Source organism: Candida oxycetoniae, assembly GCF_023343755.2.
Source record: "Candida oxycetoniae strain CBS 10844 chromosome Unknown scaffold27, whole genome shotgun sequence".
Classification (NCBI taxonomy): domain Eukaryota; kingdom Fungi; phylum Ascomycota; class Pichiomycetes; order Serinales; family Debaryomycetaceae; genus Lodderomyces; species Lodderomyces oxycetoniae.
The window spans coordinates 73,884-91,090 of record NW_026055445.1 but is presented as its reverse complement, the minus strand read 5'-3'; the positions used below and the strand labels follow the sequence as shown (position 1 = coordinate 91,090).

The 17,207-nt window shown below is 38.3% G+C and overlaps 5 protein-coding genes across 5 annotated transcripts; 3 read left to right on the top strand and 2 right to left on the bottom strand. All coding sequences in view use genetic code 12, as the record gives it.

The window, feature by feature from the left end:
* Nucleotides 1-44: 44 nt before the first annotated feature.
* KGF56_002806 (uncharacterized protein) lies at nt 45-3,338 on the bottom strand (the record flags this gene model as incomplete). The annotated part of the gene is made up of 1 exon (XM_049324075.1): nt 45-3,338. One exon carries the CDS (start codon nt 3,336-3,338, stop codon nt 45-47), a length of 3,294 nt encoding a protein of 1,097 aa, XP_049180154.1.
* A 2,498-nt stretch (nt 3,339-5,836) lies between these two features.
* On the top strand, nt 5,837-7,102 carry KGF56_002805 (uncharacterized protein; the record flags this gene model as incomplete). The annotated part of the gene is made up of 1 exon (XM_049324074.1): nt 5,837-7,102. The coding sequence occupies one exon, from the start codon at nt 5,837-5,839 to the stop codon at nt 7,100-7,102; it is 1,266 nt and encodes a 421-aa protein (XP_049180153.1).
* A 1,588-nt stretch (nt 7,103-8,690) lies between these two features.
* SNF2 (SWI/SNF catalytic subunit) lies at nt 8,691-13,934 on the top strand (the record flags this gene model as incomplete). Its single annotated transcript, XM_049324073.1, has 1 exon — nt 8,691-13,934. One exon carries the CDS (start codon nt 8,691-8,693, stop codon nt 13,932-13,934), a length of 5,244 nt encoding a protein of 1,747 aa, XP_049180152.1.
* A 581-nt stretch (nt 13,935-14,515) lies between these two features.
* Nucleotides 14,516-15,559, top strand: KGF56_002803 (RNA polymerase specificity factor; the record flags this gene model as incomplete). Its single annotated transcript, XM_049324071.1, has 1 exon — nt 14,516-15,559. The coding sequence occupies one exon, from the start codon at nt 14,516-14,518 to the stop codon at nt 15,557-15,559; it is 1,044 nt and encodes a 347-aa protein (XP_049180151.1).
* Nucleotides 15,560-15,728: 169 nt separating this feature from the next.
* KGF56_002802 (uncharacterized protein) lies at nt 15,729-16,907 on the bottom strand (the record flags this gene model as incomplete). The annotated part of the gene is made up of 1 exon (XM_049324070.1): nt 15,729-16,907. The coding sequence occupies one exon, from the start codon at nt 16,905-16,907 to the stop codon at nt 15,729-15,731; it is 1,179 nt and encodes a 392-aa protein (XP_049180150.1).
* Nucleotides 16,908-17,207: the final 300 nt, after the last annotated feature.

Sequence of the window (17,207 nt, the reverse complement as noted above, 5' to 3'; positions counted from 1 at the left end):
TGGAAAATTGTTCTAATATATAATGCATCTACGCAGAAAACCTTTCATATGCTCGTTATTTTGTACTCCTTAATAAACGTATCAAAATTGTAATTGCCATCCATAGCATAGTCAAAGTACTTTTCGTCTTTTGTGGACATACTAGCTCGTTTACTTTCATTCTTCTCACGGTCCTTTTTTTGAAGAGAACTCTTGGAATCGCTACTGCCGTTGATATGATTTCTCTGACCAATTAGCTTTGGGGTAGGTATGCTCACCGTGTTTGATCTTTTCATGTTAAGCTCATGTACAATCTTACTGCCACTTGTAAGGTAAGACATGGTTTTTGCATTATTATTAATATTGTTATTCTTGCTATTATCATTATTACTACCATTTCTGAACAAACTTGTTTGCTTCGGCTCCAGTTTCGGATCATAATGGATGCCAGACTGGGGAAGTTCAGAGGATGTTGGCTTTGATTCTATACTATCAATACCAAACAACCACGTGTTGTTACGATAATTGGAGTAAAGACTTAGCAACTCGTCATGATCATCATGGTCATCATCATTATTGTTGTTATTGTTATTATTATTGTTATTATTATTATCATCATCATTCTCATCATTATCGTGATGCGTATTCCTTGATCGTTTATCATTATGTTTTTCCACTACTGGCTTGTGGGACGAAGTAAAATTGGTTCTAAGTTCGTGTTTATTTCCAGTTATATCAGCCTTAGCACTGTCAATGTTCATACTTGATCTATTATCAACGCTTGTTGGCTTTTTTCTCTTGGGACTCACGTAACGCTTGGAACTTGACCTTTCCTGCCCTTGCTGGATAAAGCCACGAATCTTTGGGGTGCCAAATATGTTCCCAAAGTTCTCATCCTTTAAGTTATTTTCTTTGAAATCCACAGCATAATTTACAACTTTGGGTGGTTCGGCAACCTTGATATTCATTTCCTCGCCTACATCATCATCATTCAGCCCGCCATGCTTTTTGGCCTCATGTGATGAGATTTGTTTCAACGCATCGAACGAATTGGTTCGTCGATGACCACCACCTTCTCCTCCCCCTCTTGTAAAAGATGTCAACATATCAGCAGACTTTGATCGATTGTGGTTTACTTGTCGGACTGATTCTTTTTCAATGGAAAAATCAATAGAATGCATAGACTTACCTCTTCTGTGTTTAATAGGTGATGAATAATTAAACATCAGTGAAGATGAAGTTGTTGAAAGTTTCGGAGTAGCAAAAGTTGTGCTTTTTATTTTTAGTTCTGTATCCGAGTCGTCATCGATATTATGTAGCCTGAATTGTTGCTCCAAATGTTCTATTGCCCCTCTGCTTGGAACTCTAATCCTTTCTGGCAAATGTGCATTGTCTTCGTAATCTGAAACCGAAGCTTCAGTAAACCGTTCGGAAAATACAGTTTCGTTGTATGATGATGGGGTTTTTGTAGAGTATTGGTCCATAATCCTCTTGTCTGATAAATCCGGTATCTCAATTTGACCGTTTGAGTAAAAGCTGTATCTCAGCTTGTTGCTCTGGGTCTCTGCTTCAAGATCCATGGCTTGCAATTTAGTGTTATTGGTAATATTTTGCAGATTATTTGGAAAGTAATAACTTGTGTTTAATTCACTGTTGTCGATAAGTTGGGTGTTGTTATCTCCTTCAAGTAGAGTGGGTGTTGCTGTAGGTGTTGAGCCAATATTGGTTATCTTCACCTTTTGCCTCAACTGTTTGGTTTCTACCTCCTTCTCTATACTCTTTTCCCTTTCTTTCTCCTCTTCATCAATCTTTTCTTCATTTTCTTCAGAATCACTGATGTCTGTCCAAATGTCGTTGTCATCTTCTCTTCTGCTTTTCACCTCATCTGGTATTGAGTCCTTTGTCACAGTTTTATCACTTTTAGCAGGCAGCTTAATACTCTTTCCATCAAGTGACATATCAATTGACTTTTGTATCGAGTTCCAACTAATTGTACTACTGTCAGTAGAGTTGGTTGACGCATCACTCGTATTGGAAATAATACGAGAAGATGGTTGTACCATTGAAGGTTTGGAAGCGTTGTTGTTGGCTCGTTTCTCGCCCAGTACAGGCAATTGAAACCTTTTTGGTGCTCGTTCCACTTGCTTTCCCCTTACTGAGGAGATATTCTCACTGCTAGGTGATTGTGCATGATGTCTAAAGTGCACATCAATCTCTCCCGTAGAACTGAACGAGCTAACAGAAGATATTTGTGACTCATTGCTAAAGCATCTGTCTGGTAACATCTTTGCAATAAGTGAATAATTGGTGACTGATGAGGATGCAGCTTGAGGTTTGTTTAACTGACTTGAAGATTCCGTGTCAACTGGCTTCAAAGGTTCCCGTGCATATGGCGGCTTACGTCGAGGAGATGATGTACTCGAGGTTACTGCCGCTTTTTTGGCACCACTCTCTATACCATGGAAGGTTTGCGATTCGTTCTTCTTTGACTCTCGCAAATTTGCAGATGGGGACGGCGCAATTTCAGAGCCAAGTGGTGGATTTTTAGTGTCAGGCGGTATTGATGGAAGTTTTTTATCAAGATTTCGTACGGGAGACTTTTTATTTGCTTGATTGGAGACTTCGATTTGTTTTATCGTGGAAGCTCGTGATAATCCAGCAGTGGAAATTTCTTCAATCATACTAAGTTCATCAACCTCTTTGTTACGGAAGGCTAATTTCAGGTATTTTGTGTTATTGTTGGCAACAGGAGGAGGAGATTGATTAGATTTCTTTGGTGTAGTTGGTTTTTCTGGAGTTTTTGGAAGGTTTTTCAATATTGATTCATAAGCTTCATCTTCAGAAGAAGACGACGATGACGACAGTGATGTATCGACTTTCTCGTAACCCTGCGGCGTGTAGATTAATATTTGCTGTTTTGACTTTTTCTTTAGTTTTGGGGAAAAGCTCAGTTTGTTGGGAGTGTTTGGTAATGAAGATGAAGCCGAAGAGGCCGTAGACTGTAGAGGACTACTACTGCCACTCGGTGAGCTCAACTTTGGGGGTAGTCTTATTGTCAATGGTACTGGAATACCATATTTTTGAGCATTTGGGTTGGATGAAACAATGTGGAGTGTTTTGGCTAAAGGATTTTTGGAGATACTCTTTAATTGGGTTTTAGTCAAGTTTGAAGAAGATATTACCGACTTGATATCTTCTTCATCATTTAGAGAAGGCAAAATTATTGCTTTATTATAGCTGGTTGTATTTCGAGTTCTCAATGGAGACAATGAGCTTGATCTCTTCTTGTAATCTGGTGCATATAAAGTTGGCTCTCGAAAAGAGCGTCGCTGTAAAGGCGGTGTTTGGGGATAGTCCATTCAACACTGTTGTTAATAGAGCTTCCGTTGATGGATCTTCTGTTATAGATCTTCTGTTATAAACCTTCTGTTATAGGTCTTCCGTTATAGACCTTCTGTTATAGACCTTCCGTTATAGGTCTTCCGTTATAGACCTTCCGTTATAGGTCTTCCGTTATAGACCTTCTGTTATAGGTCTTCCGTTATAGACCTTCTGTTAATAGTTCTTTTGTTCTACACTATGGGTGACTATGGGTTGAGAGAGGGTTCCAATAAATAAGATCCTGAGGCCTCCATACAGGGTTACTTTTTCTGGAAAATCCTTTGACACTGGAACTTTTTCTCCTCTCCCTATAACTAGATTATGAATATGTGTTATATGCCGCTTGTGTGCGGTAACATTACCATTACTCAATTTCAATAAGTAAATGTTATCTTATAGTATTAAAAATTTCCAATTCCATCAAAGTGATTCTAAACTTAATTAACATTGTTTTCTTTTCGTCCAAATCGAGCAAATGCAAACGGAACAAAATAAAAAATAAAAAATAAAAAATAAATAATAAAATAAAAAAATAAAAATATAAAATAAAATAAAATAAAAATAAAAAATAAAAAATAAAAAATAAAAAAATTGATATAAAATAAATATTAATATAAATATAAATACACAAAGAAATTTTGATATAAATATAAATACACAGTTATATTGCAGGGCGTCTAATAAATCTTTTTTTTATTGCAACACTCTACCAAAATGATTTAATTAAGCCCGTAATTTAGTATGTGTAACATTGGAGGTAAAAAAGAAGCCGTTTATGTGGTTTCCATATAGATTGCGGCACTATCGACCTGTCGACACTATCGAGCAGAGCGAGATAGTGGAGCACCATTGACTAGTGATACTATCGACCTGTCGACACTATCGAGCAGAGCGAGATAGTGGAGCACCATTGACTAGTGACACTATCGACACTATCGAGCACACCTAGCTGCCACCAACATTAGGCATTTAATGTCGACTTGTCTTTATAGTTATGAATTAATGTGCAACTAATTACCACTATCGAGCATAGCGAGATAGTGTCGGTGTAGTAAGTGTCGGTGTAGTAAGTGCTGCTCCACTATCTCGCTTTGCTCGATAGTGTCGGTGTAGTAAGTGCTGCTCCACTATCTCGCTTTGCTCGATAGTGTCGGTTTTGAGTTGACTTTAACTTTGAATACGGGAATTTAGACTAGTGTTGAATCAGATATTCAGCCACTGGTGTTGAAATGTAACCAAACCCGCATTTTTCAATTTGCAAATTTTTGTTCAATATTAAATGAAAATTTTCATCAAACGTCAGCACTATCCCGCTTTACTCGATAGTGGAGCATTGACTTCCACCGACACTGACAGGTGGTTAGTTTTTGGATTCCCTTGCTAAAATAAGCAAAGATAAATCGCATTTTATCTATTTTAGCTATTACAGTTGCATAAATGCAAAGAAACAATCGATGTAGGAAAAGAGTCTATCTAAGAAGAAACAGTCTATGTAGGAAGAGATAGTCTAATTTGAGAATCCTCATATAACCCTGACGTTGGCTGTAGCGACACTATCTCGCTTTGCTCGATAGTGTCGCTTTGCTCGATAGTGTCGCTTCGCTTCGCTTTTTCAGATCAAAATGTGAAATTTGCAGAAAGATCTCAGAGAGACAGGTCTTTCTCTTTTTCGTTTCCCGCCTATTGCCGCATCATTTTTTTTTTTTTACTTGAAAAATCTTTAATATGTACAATTTTTTTTCGCCTATTCATCACTTGTTTCTTTATAAATCAAGAAAACTACATCATCGTAGAGGTATGAATACATTAATCAAACCCGTGTTATAGAAGGTATGGTACATTATTTCGTTTTCTGTCTTTTGATATCAAAACATTATGATGAATTTTGTTTTTATAATAGCATGTTTTTTCTGGCATCTCTAATATTAGAGCACTTTGCTCAATGCTTATGCCCTTGACTAAACCTATCTGATCAAACGTATTGATATCAATTGGCTTTTAACAAAAATCTAGTAATCTGAGTACTAACAAAAAGAGTAGTATGCGGAATTGGTGCGAATTTTGCTTATAGGTCAAACCTGTGTTGCTACAAAGTTTTGTGCTCCACTATCGAGCAGATCGAGATAGTGTGAATATGAATGAGCATGGATGAGTCTTTTAGGTGAATCCATTTTTGATAATTATTTGTGGGTTTGCATTTTTTGGGAATGGTTTGCGTTTCTTGTGCAGGCTGAATTCTCTTATTCTCTATTCTTGTTATATTGAAATGACCCTGTCAGTGTCGGTGGTAGCTAGTGTTGCTAGTGTTGATAGTGTTGATAGTGTTGATAGTGTTTATAGTGCGCACAGGATTCAACAATCCTACTTGACTACTAGTGAAAAAAATTGTAGAGATGAATTTTCTGTAGAGATGAATCTCTACAAAATATTGTAGAAGCAAAGAACGACGGTAAGTCATATCCATGTCAAGCAAGACATGTCCGATATATATGAATCAGACAAACCTCGAGAGCCCTTTCAGGATGAATTAGTAGGCTTGGCCCAGCACGGCCAATCAGGGAGATCTGCTTCTGTTTCGCAACAACAAAGTACTTGTGATGACCTCAACAACAACAAGCGTCAAGTGCGTTTGATATTAGATCATACTGCATTTGTTCGGGGGATTGGTAATGTGAAACGATGGTTTAATGAGGAGTATATAGGGCAAAACCTCAACAAATCATTTGACCCAATCAAGTTGAATATGTATGTTCCTTCGTATACTTTGCACGAGTTTGATTATGTGAAAAGAGGAACTTCAATAAGTGCCACCAACGCACGAGAAGCAATCAAGTTTATTGATAACTATTTAGAGAAATTCTCAAACAATCACCCAACTTCAAATGGCGGTAAAATCCAATATAATTTAAACCTTGAATCTCCTAATGAGGCTACACCAGTTTGGAAAACTTGTTCAAAGTATAAAATCTACTCACCGAAAATTGGAGATTTTCCAAATTACAAGACTAGGTTCGAGTGTAATCAGACTCGACAAACTAGGGGAAGTCAAACTGCTGAAGATGAAAGTCAAATTGCTGAAGATGGAAGTCAAATTGCTGAAGATGGAAGTCAAAATGCTGAGGATGGAGATGGAAATGAAAATGACCATACTATCATTGGTATTTTAGGCTCATCGCAAATGGATCAAGACGCAGCAGCAGCAGTAGCAGCATCTGAGAATCTTGCCGAGATGCCAAATAGATTGAGATACTTGATCAGGACTTGTATATTCAAGAGATTTATTGAGAAATACCAGCCCAAGCCCAAAGATAGTATTGAGGAGTGGAAGCTTGTAACCGAGGATCCAGTTACTAAAATTTGGGCCAAGTCGTATGGGATTGATTGTGTCAATGTTAATGAAGCCGAATTGCTTATTTTCCAAAATTATGATGTCAATCTGTTTAGAGTATACAATCCATTTTCCTCGGGAAACGATGATTTTGATCCAAAGAATGATATCTTGCAAAACAGGATTGATACTACTTTATATGCCTACCACAGTGTGAAACAAGAACCTCCCAAGGCAACTTATAGGAATCGAAGAAGAGGGAAAGGAAAACAAGCTGAAAAGACGCAAGTACCAATTGAAGGGGTTGTGCATGAGAAACAAGTTTCTGGTGACGGTAATGAAACTATCAAGAAGGAAAAATTCAAGGCAATCAATTATGCACCGAGGGGACACGGAGAATTATGGGAACCATGAATAGAGATGTGTATGGGTGAGCTTTAGGAGAGATGAGCTTTAGGAGAGATGAGCTTTATGAGAGATGAGCTTTATGAGAGATGAGCTCTGGGAGAGATGAACTTTATGAGAGATGAGCTTTATGAGAGAGCTTCAAGAGTTGATCTCTATAAGAGGTGAGCTTTAGGAGAGAGCTTTAAAAGATGTTAGTAGAGAGCTTTAAAAGATGTGTTCTAGAAGAGAGCTTCAAGAGATGAGTTTTATAAGAGGTGAGCTCCTCTGTCGGAGCTCTAACAGAGTGCAACAAGCTATGAAGTGTTGCTAGTGTCGCGGTGACTATGGTAGCTTACTCATCTCAGTATCCTCATTTCAGTATCTTATACTACTCTCTCTTCTCTTTGAAGACTATCGAGCAAAGCAAGATAGTCTATATCTATATTTCTAGATAGTTTGTAGTTATTAACCAACTGTACTCTCCATACGAGTCTCTACAGTCTCCATACCTCAGTCGAGCAGCACGTAGTAGCTTTTTGAAAGACTATCGAGCGAAGCGAGCTAGTGAGTACGTAGTGGCTTGTTGAAAGACTATCGAGCAGAGCAAGCGAAGCGAGCTAGTGAGCATTTTGTAGCTTGTAACAACACTATCGAGCGAAGCGAGCTAGTGAGCACTTTATAGCTTGTTGCAACACTATCGAGCGAAGCAAGCTAGTGAGCACTTTATAGCCTGTAACAACACTATTGAGCGAAGGAAGCTAGTGAGCACTTTATAGCTTGTAACAACACTATCGAGCGAAGGAAGCTAGTGAGCACATTGAAGCCTGTTACAACATTATCTCGTTCTTCTCGATAGTGAGTACGTAGTAGCTTGTTGCAACACTATCGAGCGAAGCAAGCTAGTGAGCACTTTATAGCTTGTAACAACACTATCGAGCGAAGGAAGCTAGTGAAGCCTGTTACAACACTATCTCGTTCTTCTCGATAGTGAGTACGTAGTAGCTTGTTACAACACTATGGAGCGAAGCAAGCTAGTGAGCACTTTATAGCTTGTAACAACACTATCTCGCTCTGCTCGATAGTGTTGCTCGATAGTGAGCACATTGTAGCCTATTACAACACTATCTCGCTCTGCTCGATAGTGACCACTTTATAGCTTTTTACAACACTATCTCGCTCTGCTCGATAGTGTAGCAGCACTTTGTAGCTCGTAACAACACTATCTCGCTCTGCTCGATAGTGTTTCTCGATAGTGTTGCTCGATAGTGTTGATAGTGTTGTGTTGAAAAAATAAATCCTCAAAGTAAAACTCTTTTTATTAATAGACACACAGATTGTCTTCTTTACTACTAAAAGTAAGCCATCTTATTAAGCGAGTTTGAATTTTTTTCTATTGCCATTATATTGAATAGGTGGATATTGGAGCATTGGTTTACCTTGTTTAATTGATTATCACACGTAGTGTTGAAAAAGAATCCTTAGGTTATTTGACGCTCGACAAGTTATTTATTGTATACAAGTATTAGAAGCTGGACAAATATCTTTTGTATACAAGTATTAGAGGTTATATTGGGTTCGTTGTTGTTGTTTTTTTTTATTGCTGAAAATGAATCATATGCCAACAAAAGAGGAGGTTCAGGAGATAGTACAACGTTGGCACCAGTTGAGGGACCAGTATGGCGACCAGGTGGTTAATGTGCCCGAGTTTACGCAGTTGAACAAGACCATCAACTCGATCAAGATGCTTCAGCAGCAACAGCAGCAACAGCAGCAGCAACAGCAGCAAGACCAGCCACCACCGCAACAACCACAACAGCAGCACCAGTTGGGCCAACAACGGCATCTGCCAGCCCAGCAGCAGCAACAGCAGCAGCAACAGCCTGCTCGACAACATCAGCAAGCAATAAACACCCAGCGCTCGACTCCTCAGCAGCAACCGCAACCACTTCCTCAGCAACAACAGCAGAAACAGAGGCAGCAACAAAACACACCACACCTCCAAAATCAGCCAACTCCGCAAAATCATCAATTTTCTAACAACAGCAACAACAGCAACAACAACAACAACAACAACAACAGCAACAACAGCCACAACCACAACAACCACAACAACCACAACAACAACAACGCTAACAATGCCTACCCCAATCCATCACTGTTTACAAGTCAAATGGCATCCCCGGCGGTAGGTGGGAGCTTACACACGTCTGGGAACGGCACACCGTTGTCTCAAAATGCTAATTTGATGCAACCTAATATCGGCAATAGGCCTTTTAACCAAAGTGGTTCTCAGCCTTTACAAAATGGTATCACCCCTTCTCAGTTTCAAGCTGAAGCTCAGGCTCAGGCTCAGGCTCAGGCTCAGGCTCAGGCATCAGGCAATAATAATTGGTCGATGAATCAGCCTCCCATTGCCAGTCTGGCAGAGTCGGCTTTTACAAATCAACAATTTCAATTGCTCAAATCCCAAATGCAAGCGTTAAAGTATTTAATGAAACTACCCAATCAAGGACTGATACCGCAAAATTTGGTTGCATTTGTTACAAATCCTGCCTCTGCGTACCCTAATGATCCATATTTACCAGCTACTTCTGGAATAGCAGGAGTGAATGTTGGTCCCGGACCTGTGCCTGGACCTGTGCCCGGGCCTATGCAGCACTTTGTGCCACAGGCGGCGCTTCATTCTAATGGCGGTGTTGTCATTACTTCAGGATCAAGTGCCACAAACCTTGCCATTCCGGGAGAGAAGAAGAAGGTGAAAAGGGGACCAAAGCCAAAAAATAAGGATCAACCCAAGAAACTCACAAAGAAGCAGATGAGAGAAGAAGAACAACGTATTGCTGCTCAAAACCAAAGAATAAAACTCGAGCAACAAAATGCAGTAATTCAAGATCCACAACAAGTTGGCCAGCAATTTTTACCTAATCAACAGATTGTTACTCCATCCATGCCTAACCAAGGGTCTATGCAGCCTCAAGAAGTGCCTAGTACTGTTTCAGCACCACCTGTACCACCGCCTCTTATACAAGTACCTGAACCACCTGAAAATCAACTAATACTCCCAAATCCTAGTCCGCCAGCTTTACTCGCTAAAGTGATTGCGGAAAGTTCAAAGAAGAATAAGATAGTGATACCTGTTAGCAAGCCAAACACCGAAGTTGACACTTTTGAAATTTACAACATTGCTGGGGAGCACACTAAGGACATTCCTTTAAGTTCGTTGTATACTCCTCAAAGTCGATTCCAAATTCCGTCATTGATGCCAGATGCTTTAAGCATGGAAGATATGGCTGCTAATCGTGAGGTGCTTATGACTCTTAAAATAGAACAAGAGAAGGAATCGCTTGAGAAGCAGCTTGCTCAAGTCGATCCAAATGATATTGAAACACGAAACGAGTTAGAAACAAGACTAAACTCGTTGGAGATTATTCCGCTTCAAAAGGTTGCAAGGGGCAAGGTTCTCATTCAAACTTGGTTCAACAAATCCTTACTTCCAAATTCACATCCAAATTTCTTGGCCCGATTCCATACGTTATCAATGGATAGTGTTGCCATTACTGTTGACCTTTATCAGCATCAGTTGGAAACATTGATGAAGGAAAAAAACCGAAAACACTCAAAAATTATAGATAAAGTATTGAAGTTTGAAGAAAAAAACAGTGATAAACACAATAGAAAGGCCGATAAGGTTAATAGGTTCATTAACAAAGTCAACAATTTCCACAACCAAACAGCAAAAGAGGAACAGAAAAAGCTTGAGAGAATGGCCAAGCAGCGTTTGCAAGCTTTGAAACTGAATGACGAGGAAGCTTATTTGAAACTCTTGGACCATACTAAGGATACAAGAATTACTCATTTGCTAAAACAAACTAATCAGTTTTTGAACTCATTGGCCCAGGCAGTTGAGACTCAACAAAAGGAGGCACGTGAGAATTTGATTAGTGCAGGTCGTCTTGAGGAGGAAAATATGGTGGTAGACCATGATGAGGATGAGAAACTAGAGAAACCCGATTACTACAACGTTGCTCATAGAATTAAAGAAGAGGTAACGAAACAGCCGTCCCTATTGGTAGGTGGAAGTTTGAAGGAGTATCAGTTGAAAGGTTTACAATGGATGGTTTCATTGTTTAATAATCATTTAAATGGTATATTGGCTGATGAAATGGGATTGGGAAAAACGATTCAAACCATTTCGTTGTTGACATATTTGATTGAAGTAAAGAAAATCCTGGGACCCTTTTTGGTTATTGTTCCTTTATCCACAGTTACAAATTGGAATTTGGAATTTGAGAAATGGGCACCTAGTGTTAAGAAAATAACATACAAGGGTACTCCAAATCAGAGAAAATTATTACAGCATGAAATCAAAATGGGTAATTTCCAAATTCTTCTCACAACTTTTGAATACATCATCAAGGACAAGGCGCTTTTAGGACGAATTAGATGGGTTCACATGATTATTGACGAAGGACATCGTATGAAAAACACCAATTCGAAATTGTCTGAAACTTTGACCACCAACTATCATAGTGATTACAGATTGATTTTAACGGGTACACCTTTGCAAAACAATTTGCCTGAATTGTGGGCCCTTTTGAACTTTGTGTTGCCCAAAATTTTCAACTCGGTCAAATCGTTTGATGAATGGTTCAACACACCTTTTGCCAACACAGGTGGACAAGATAAGATAGAATTAAGCGAAGAAGAGACTCTTTTGGTCATTAGGAGATTGCATAAAGTTCTTCGACCATTTTTGTTGAGGAGATTGAAAAAGGACGTTGAAAAAGATTTACCAAGTAAAATTGAAAAAGTTGTCAAATGTAAAATGTCCGCAGTCCAATCGAAACTATATCAGCAAATGTTGAAATATAATGTTCTTTATGCGGGAGATCCCAATAATCCAGAGGTTGCTCTTCCAATTAAGAACGCGAATAATCAAATTATGCAGTTGAAGAAGATTTGTAATCACCCTTTTGTTTACGAGGACGTGGAAAACTTTATTAATCCAACCGCCGAGAACAACGATCTTATTTGGAGAGTATCAGGGAAATTTGAGTTGTTGGATAAGGTTTTGCCAAAATTCAAACAGACTCAACATAAGGTGTTGATATTTTTCCAAATGACTCAAGTCATGGATATTATGGAAGATTTCTTAAGACTTCGCGGACTAAAGTATATGAGATTGGATGGTGGCACAAAGGCTGACGATAGAACAGAGTTGTTGAAACTTTTTAATGCACCAGACTCTGACTATTTTTGTTTCCTTTTATCTACCCGAGCTGGTGGATTGGGTTTGAATTTGCAAACGGCGGATACAGTTATTATTTTTGATACGGATTGGAATCCTCATCAAGATTTACAAGCTCAGGATAGAGCGCACAGAATTGGACAGAAGAATGAAGTGAGGATATTGAGGTTGATTACCGAAGATTCTGTCGAGGAAATGATTTTAGAGAGAGCACATGCAAAATTGGAAATTGACGGGAAAGTGATTCAAGCTGGTAAATTTGACAACAAATCTACCGCAGAAGAACAAGAAGCAATGTTGAGGGCTTTATTAGAAAAAGAAGACGAACGTAGACAAAAGGGCAGTGAAGCTGAAGATGAAGACTTGGATGACGATGAGCTTAATCAAATCATTGCTCGTAATGAGAATGAGCTTGATGTATTTAAAAGACTTGATGAAGAGAGAGCCTTGGCAACAAAAAATGCTAGTTATCCATCGAGATTGTTTTCTGAGCAAGAATTACCTGGTGTTTATAAGAAGGACCCCGAGGAAGTACTTAAGAAAGATGACCTTTTAACAGAAGAGTATGGTCGTGGCGCTCGAGAAAGAAAGGCTACCAAGTATGATGACAATTTGACTGAGGAGCAGTGGTTACAACAAATTGACGGAATGGTATCTGATGACAATGAAGGCAGTGATGATAAAGACAACAATAACAACAATAACGACGATGATGATGACGATGAGGAGAGTGATTCATCTAGTGACAGTGAGGGCTCGAATGTAAAAGTAAGTAAAGTTCAAGTGCGCAAGAGAGGACGTCCCGCTAAAAACAAGGCTTCTGCTGCATACAAAGACGATGGAAGTCTCAATGAAAATGATGCTCCAACAAAAAGAGCTTCTGGTGACGATTCTGAGGATGTACCTGTTCAAAAGAAACAAAAAACTACTGAGACATCAGCGGTAGTTACCACAGGTACCAGGGGTAGAGGACGTGGTCGCGGAAGAGGACGAGGACGAGGACGAGGACGAGGTTCTGTGTTTTCACGATCAACGCCGGTGGTTGACCCCTTATCTCCTGACGAGAGAGCTCGACTTCAAAACAATATTGAGAGCATTTTAGGGTTAATCACTAACTACAAAAATGAACATGATAGAAGGCTAAGTGATTTGTTCATGGTCAAACCTTCTAAATCATTTTACCCCGATTACTACGTATTGATAAAACATCCGATTGCTCTCGATATAATTAAGAAACGAGCTGCAGCAAATACTTACACCATAATACGGGAGTTCTTAGAAGACTTGCATCTTATGTATAGCAATGCCAAAATTTACAACGAAGAAGGCTCAATTGTTTACCAAGATGCTGCTACGCTCGAACGGATTACTATCCAGAAAATAAAAGAGTTGTTATGGAATCTTCCTGAAGATGAAATGAAGAAACTTTTAGATTTTACAGGCTTTGATGAGATATTTGGATTGCACCTGCTAGTTCCCTCTACGGCCATAAAGCAGCCAATAGAGACCAAACTAGAGAAAATCGATAACGGTGAGCAAGTGGACAGTCCATTACTTGGAAGTTCAACAATAGCAGGTACAGAAGACTCGGTACCTGCCAATTTTGAATAAAAAACAAAAGGAACAGAACAGAACAGAACAGAACAGAACAGAACAAAAAAATACTTTTATCTTATCTTATTTTATTTTCATCTTTTGGTTTGGCTTTTTTTTTCAATTGTCTTTGCAAAAATGTTTTAGTTCCAACAGTTGTATTCAGCAATTAGTTAATAGATTTTTTTATAGTATTTGTATTATTTGTATCATTAGTGATATTCTTGTTGGTTTATTGAACCAAGACTTATGGTCAAATATAGTCAGGAAGACCTAAGTTTGTCGGTCTTTTTGATTCAAGACATATGGTCAAATGTAGTCAGGAAGACCTGAGTTTGTCGGTCTTTTTGATTCAAGACACATGGTCAAATGTAGTCAGGAGGACCTGAGTTTGTCGGTCTTTTGATCCAGTCTATGTTTTTCCAAACAGTACAAGAGATCTAATAAATTCCAATGCCTCTTTTTCCTTAGTGAAAAAAAAAAAAGAATGAAAAAGGTAGCAGAGACTTGATAAATTTTTCAACTTTGAAAACATCAAACTTGCATGGTGTGTGTATGTCTATACGTTCCAACTTGACTTGTTGTTTCTTTTTGGCGGTATGAGTAGCAGCGTAGCTCTTCGATCTGTAAATCCTGCATTAAAGGAGTTTTATACTCAGGTGCCGAGATCTGTATATGGGAAAACGCAGTTGATCTCGCAAAATTCATGCCAAAAACTACTAGATAAGCTCAATTTACAAGACAAATACAAGAGATCCAAACTCGATATTATTGATGCCAACCCTGGATTCGGGTTATTTTCTTCTATGCTCAATTTCGAGTTGAAGCCAAGGAACCATATTTTGCTAGAGAGAACGGAAGAGTCTTTAAAAGGCTGGAAATCCAAAATAGAACATTTACAAAATGTCACTGGGAATGTGGAAAATTTCAAGCTCTGTAATCACGATCCTTTCAGATGGAACACAATAGACTACCTCTATCAGAATAACTTGATACCACCAATAAATGTCCAGCCCCGCGATAAAGTACACGATGAACTACTTATTGTCGCCAACTGGTCCAATCCGGACAGCGAGTTCATAGTAGCTCAATGGCTTGGATGTTGTGGGAATAGAAATTGGTTTATGAAGTATGGAAACGTACGAATGTTATTGTTTATTCCATCAGAATCGGCCAGGAAATTTTTAGCTTTGCCAGGTTGGAGGAAAAGAAACCGTACAGCCTTAAAAAGAGACTTTTTTACAGAATCAAGGTTGATTGGTATCGGATGTGATGGAGTTATTGGAGAAGGCTACGATCCCAGGCTCTTAGTTAGGGACCAACCTGTTGTAATAGAAAAGTCGGCAAGATTGAGAGCAAAAGAATTGGCACTAGTTGAGTTTATTCCTGGTAAGTACACTATCGACTCGATTGAACCTATTGAACATCTTTTACTGCAGTTTTATTGCACCAAGGTTACTCTTGGAGAATTGTTACCCAAATTAGCGCCGGGTGCTGAATATATGTCTAGGTACTTATCACAGGAACTTTTAAACAAGAGTGCATTTGAATTCACCACAGATGATGCTCTTGCTATTGCAAGTGCATATGAGAGATGGCCTTTTAAACCGTCTATTGAAGAGTTCTTTGACACAAGAAACTAAACAAAGAATTTAGTGAGACGATAGCTCTTGGAATTTTATCATTTCTGGAGGATGCATTGTGTTTTTTTTTTTTTTTTTTTTTTTTTTTTTTTTTTTTTTTTTTTTTTTTTTTTTNCATTTGATTTTTTTTTTTTTTTTTTTTTTTTTTTTTTTTTGGTTCTTTCTTCTTTCAAAATTTTTGTGTATAGTTTGATGTTAATTTCCCGCTTAAATATGACAGATTAGTGGAACTTTTGATTGGAGCTGTAAAGCATCGTCTACTTCCAGCCTCGTTATCGAAGCAATCTCCTACGGGAGATCCCTTTTTTGGAACAGCTAAATTTTTTGTTGCAGTGCGACCAGAAAGTCCGTCACCAGTAGAAAGTTGATACTCTGTATCTTGTTTAGTATGCATTGACTTAACATCTGTGTCGGAGTACACTGAGGATGTGGCTGAAACCTCCATAAGGTAGTTCTCCATTATGACCTGATGCGAGTTGAAGAATATCATATTAAAAGCTAATATTGAAACCATTTCAAGCATGAGTAATACAAATTGGTAGTCCCTATTTCTAGTTAGCAGCTGCCTGGTAATAATAATGACCAATATGAAAGCCAAGTTTGTAAAATTCACCGTATATAGCACAAAAAGGCTGCCATAGTGCCAAACTAGAACTTTTGGGTAGAAAAAGATGGATAAGTTGAGCACAAGTATAACAATTGAAATGATAAACATGCCAAATTTTGCCACCAGCATATGCTGTAATGTTTGACTCACCTGGTTAACAGTGTGAGGGGCATTGATAGATCCTAAATATAGTCTTCCTAAATGTGTTATAAGAAATTCCTCGGATATAGCTCTATTTCGTCCCACATGAAATGCTGGAAATCGATCGGGAAGCTTTTGTTTGATGGATGTGTGGATTTTGCTCTTGTCGGTATCTTTAAATAGCACATTGGTGAAAAACCCTTCCTGTAGATTTGACAGTATGCTCCCATCTCTGATCTCAAAAGTAGGGGTTACAGTAATTGTCGTGTAATTCATGTTATCCAAATATATTGCTTCGTTCCTTACGTATATGTTAATCAAGATGTCTTCCAAGCTTTTACTCACTTGCTCCAGATATTGAGTAGCATAGGGACGATTTGTATTGGCGAGTACTGCAACAACATCGATATCGCCAAAGTACAATTTGACAGATAAGATATAGTAATTGGTGATGTTAATAATTAGTAACCATATCAATATATTCCTCAAGGTAAATGCTAGTTGCAAGTATGGTTTTGTAGGATATTCGTATGGAGTCGATAACCATTTACCACTATGCTTGAAAAAGGAGGTTGCAAGTCCATTAGAAAAGATATTCATCAATAAAGTTGAAAGACTTGGTGAAAGAGATAGAGGAAAACAATAACAATAGTGTACTTTTTCAATTTACTTGTAGTAACCTTCTACAGAGTGACTTATAAGCTCTTGAATTGTTGATTTCGTTTGAATCTTTATTTCTACATTTTTGAGATGTTGAAAAGAGCCATTAGATTTCTTTAATGTTTTCTTATTCTTTTTATTTCTTTTTTTTTCGCAGCCAAAAAAAAAAAAAAGAATATGGTATACACAAGGTAGCGCACGAATACAGTTTTGTTTAAGAGGACAAAATAATAACACACA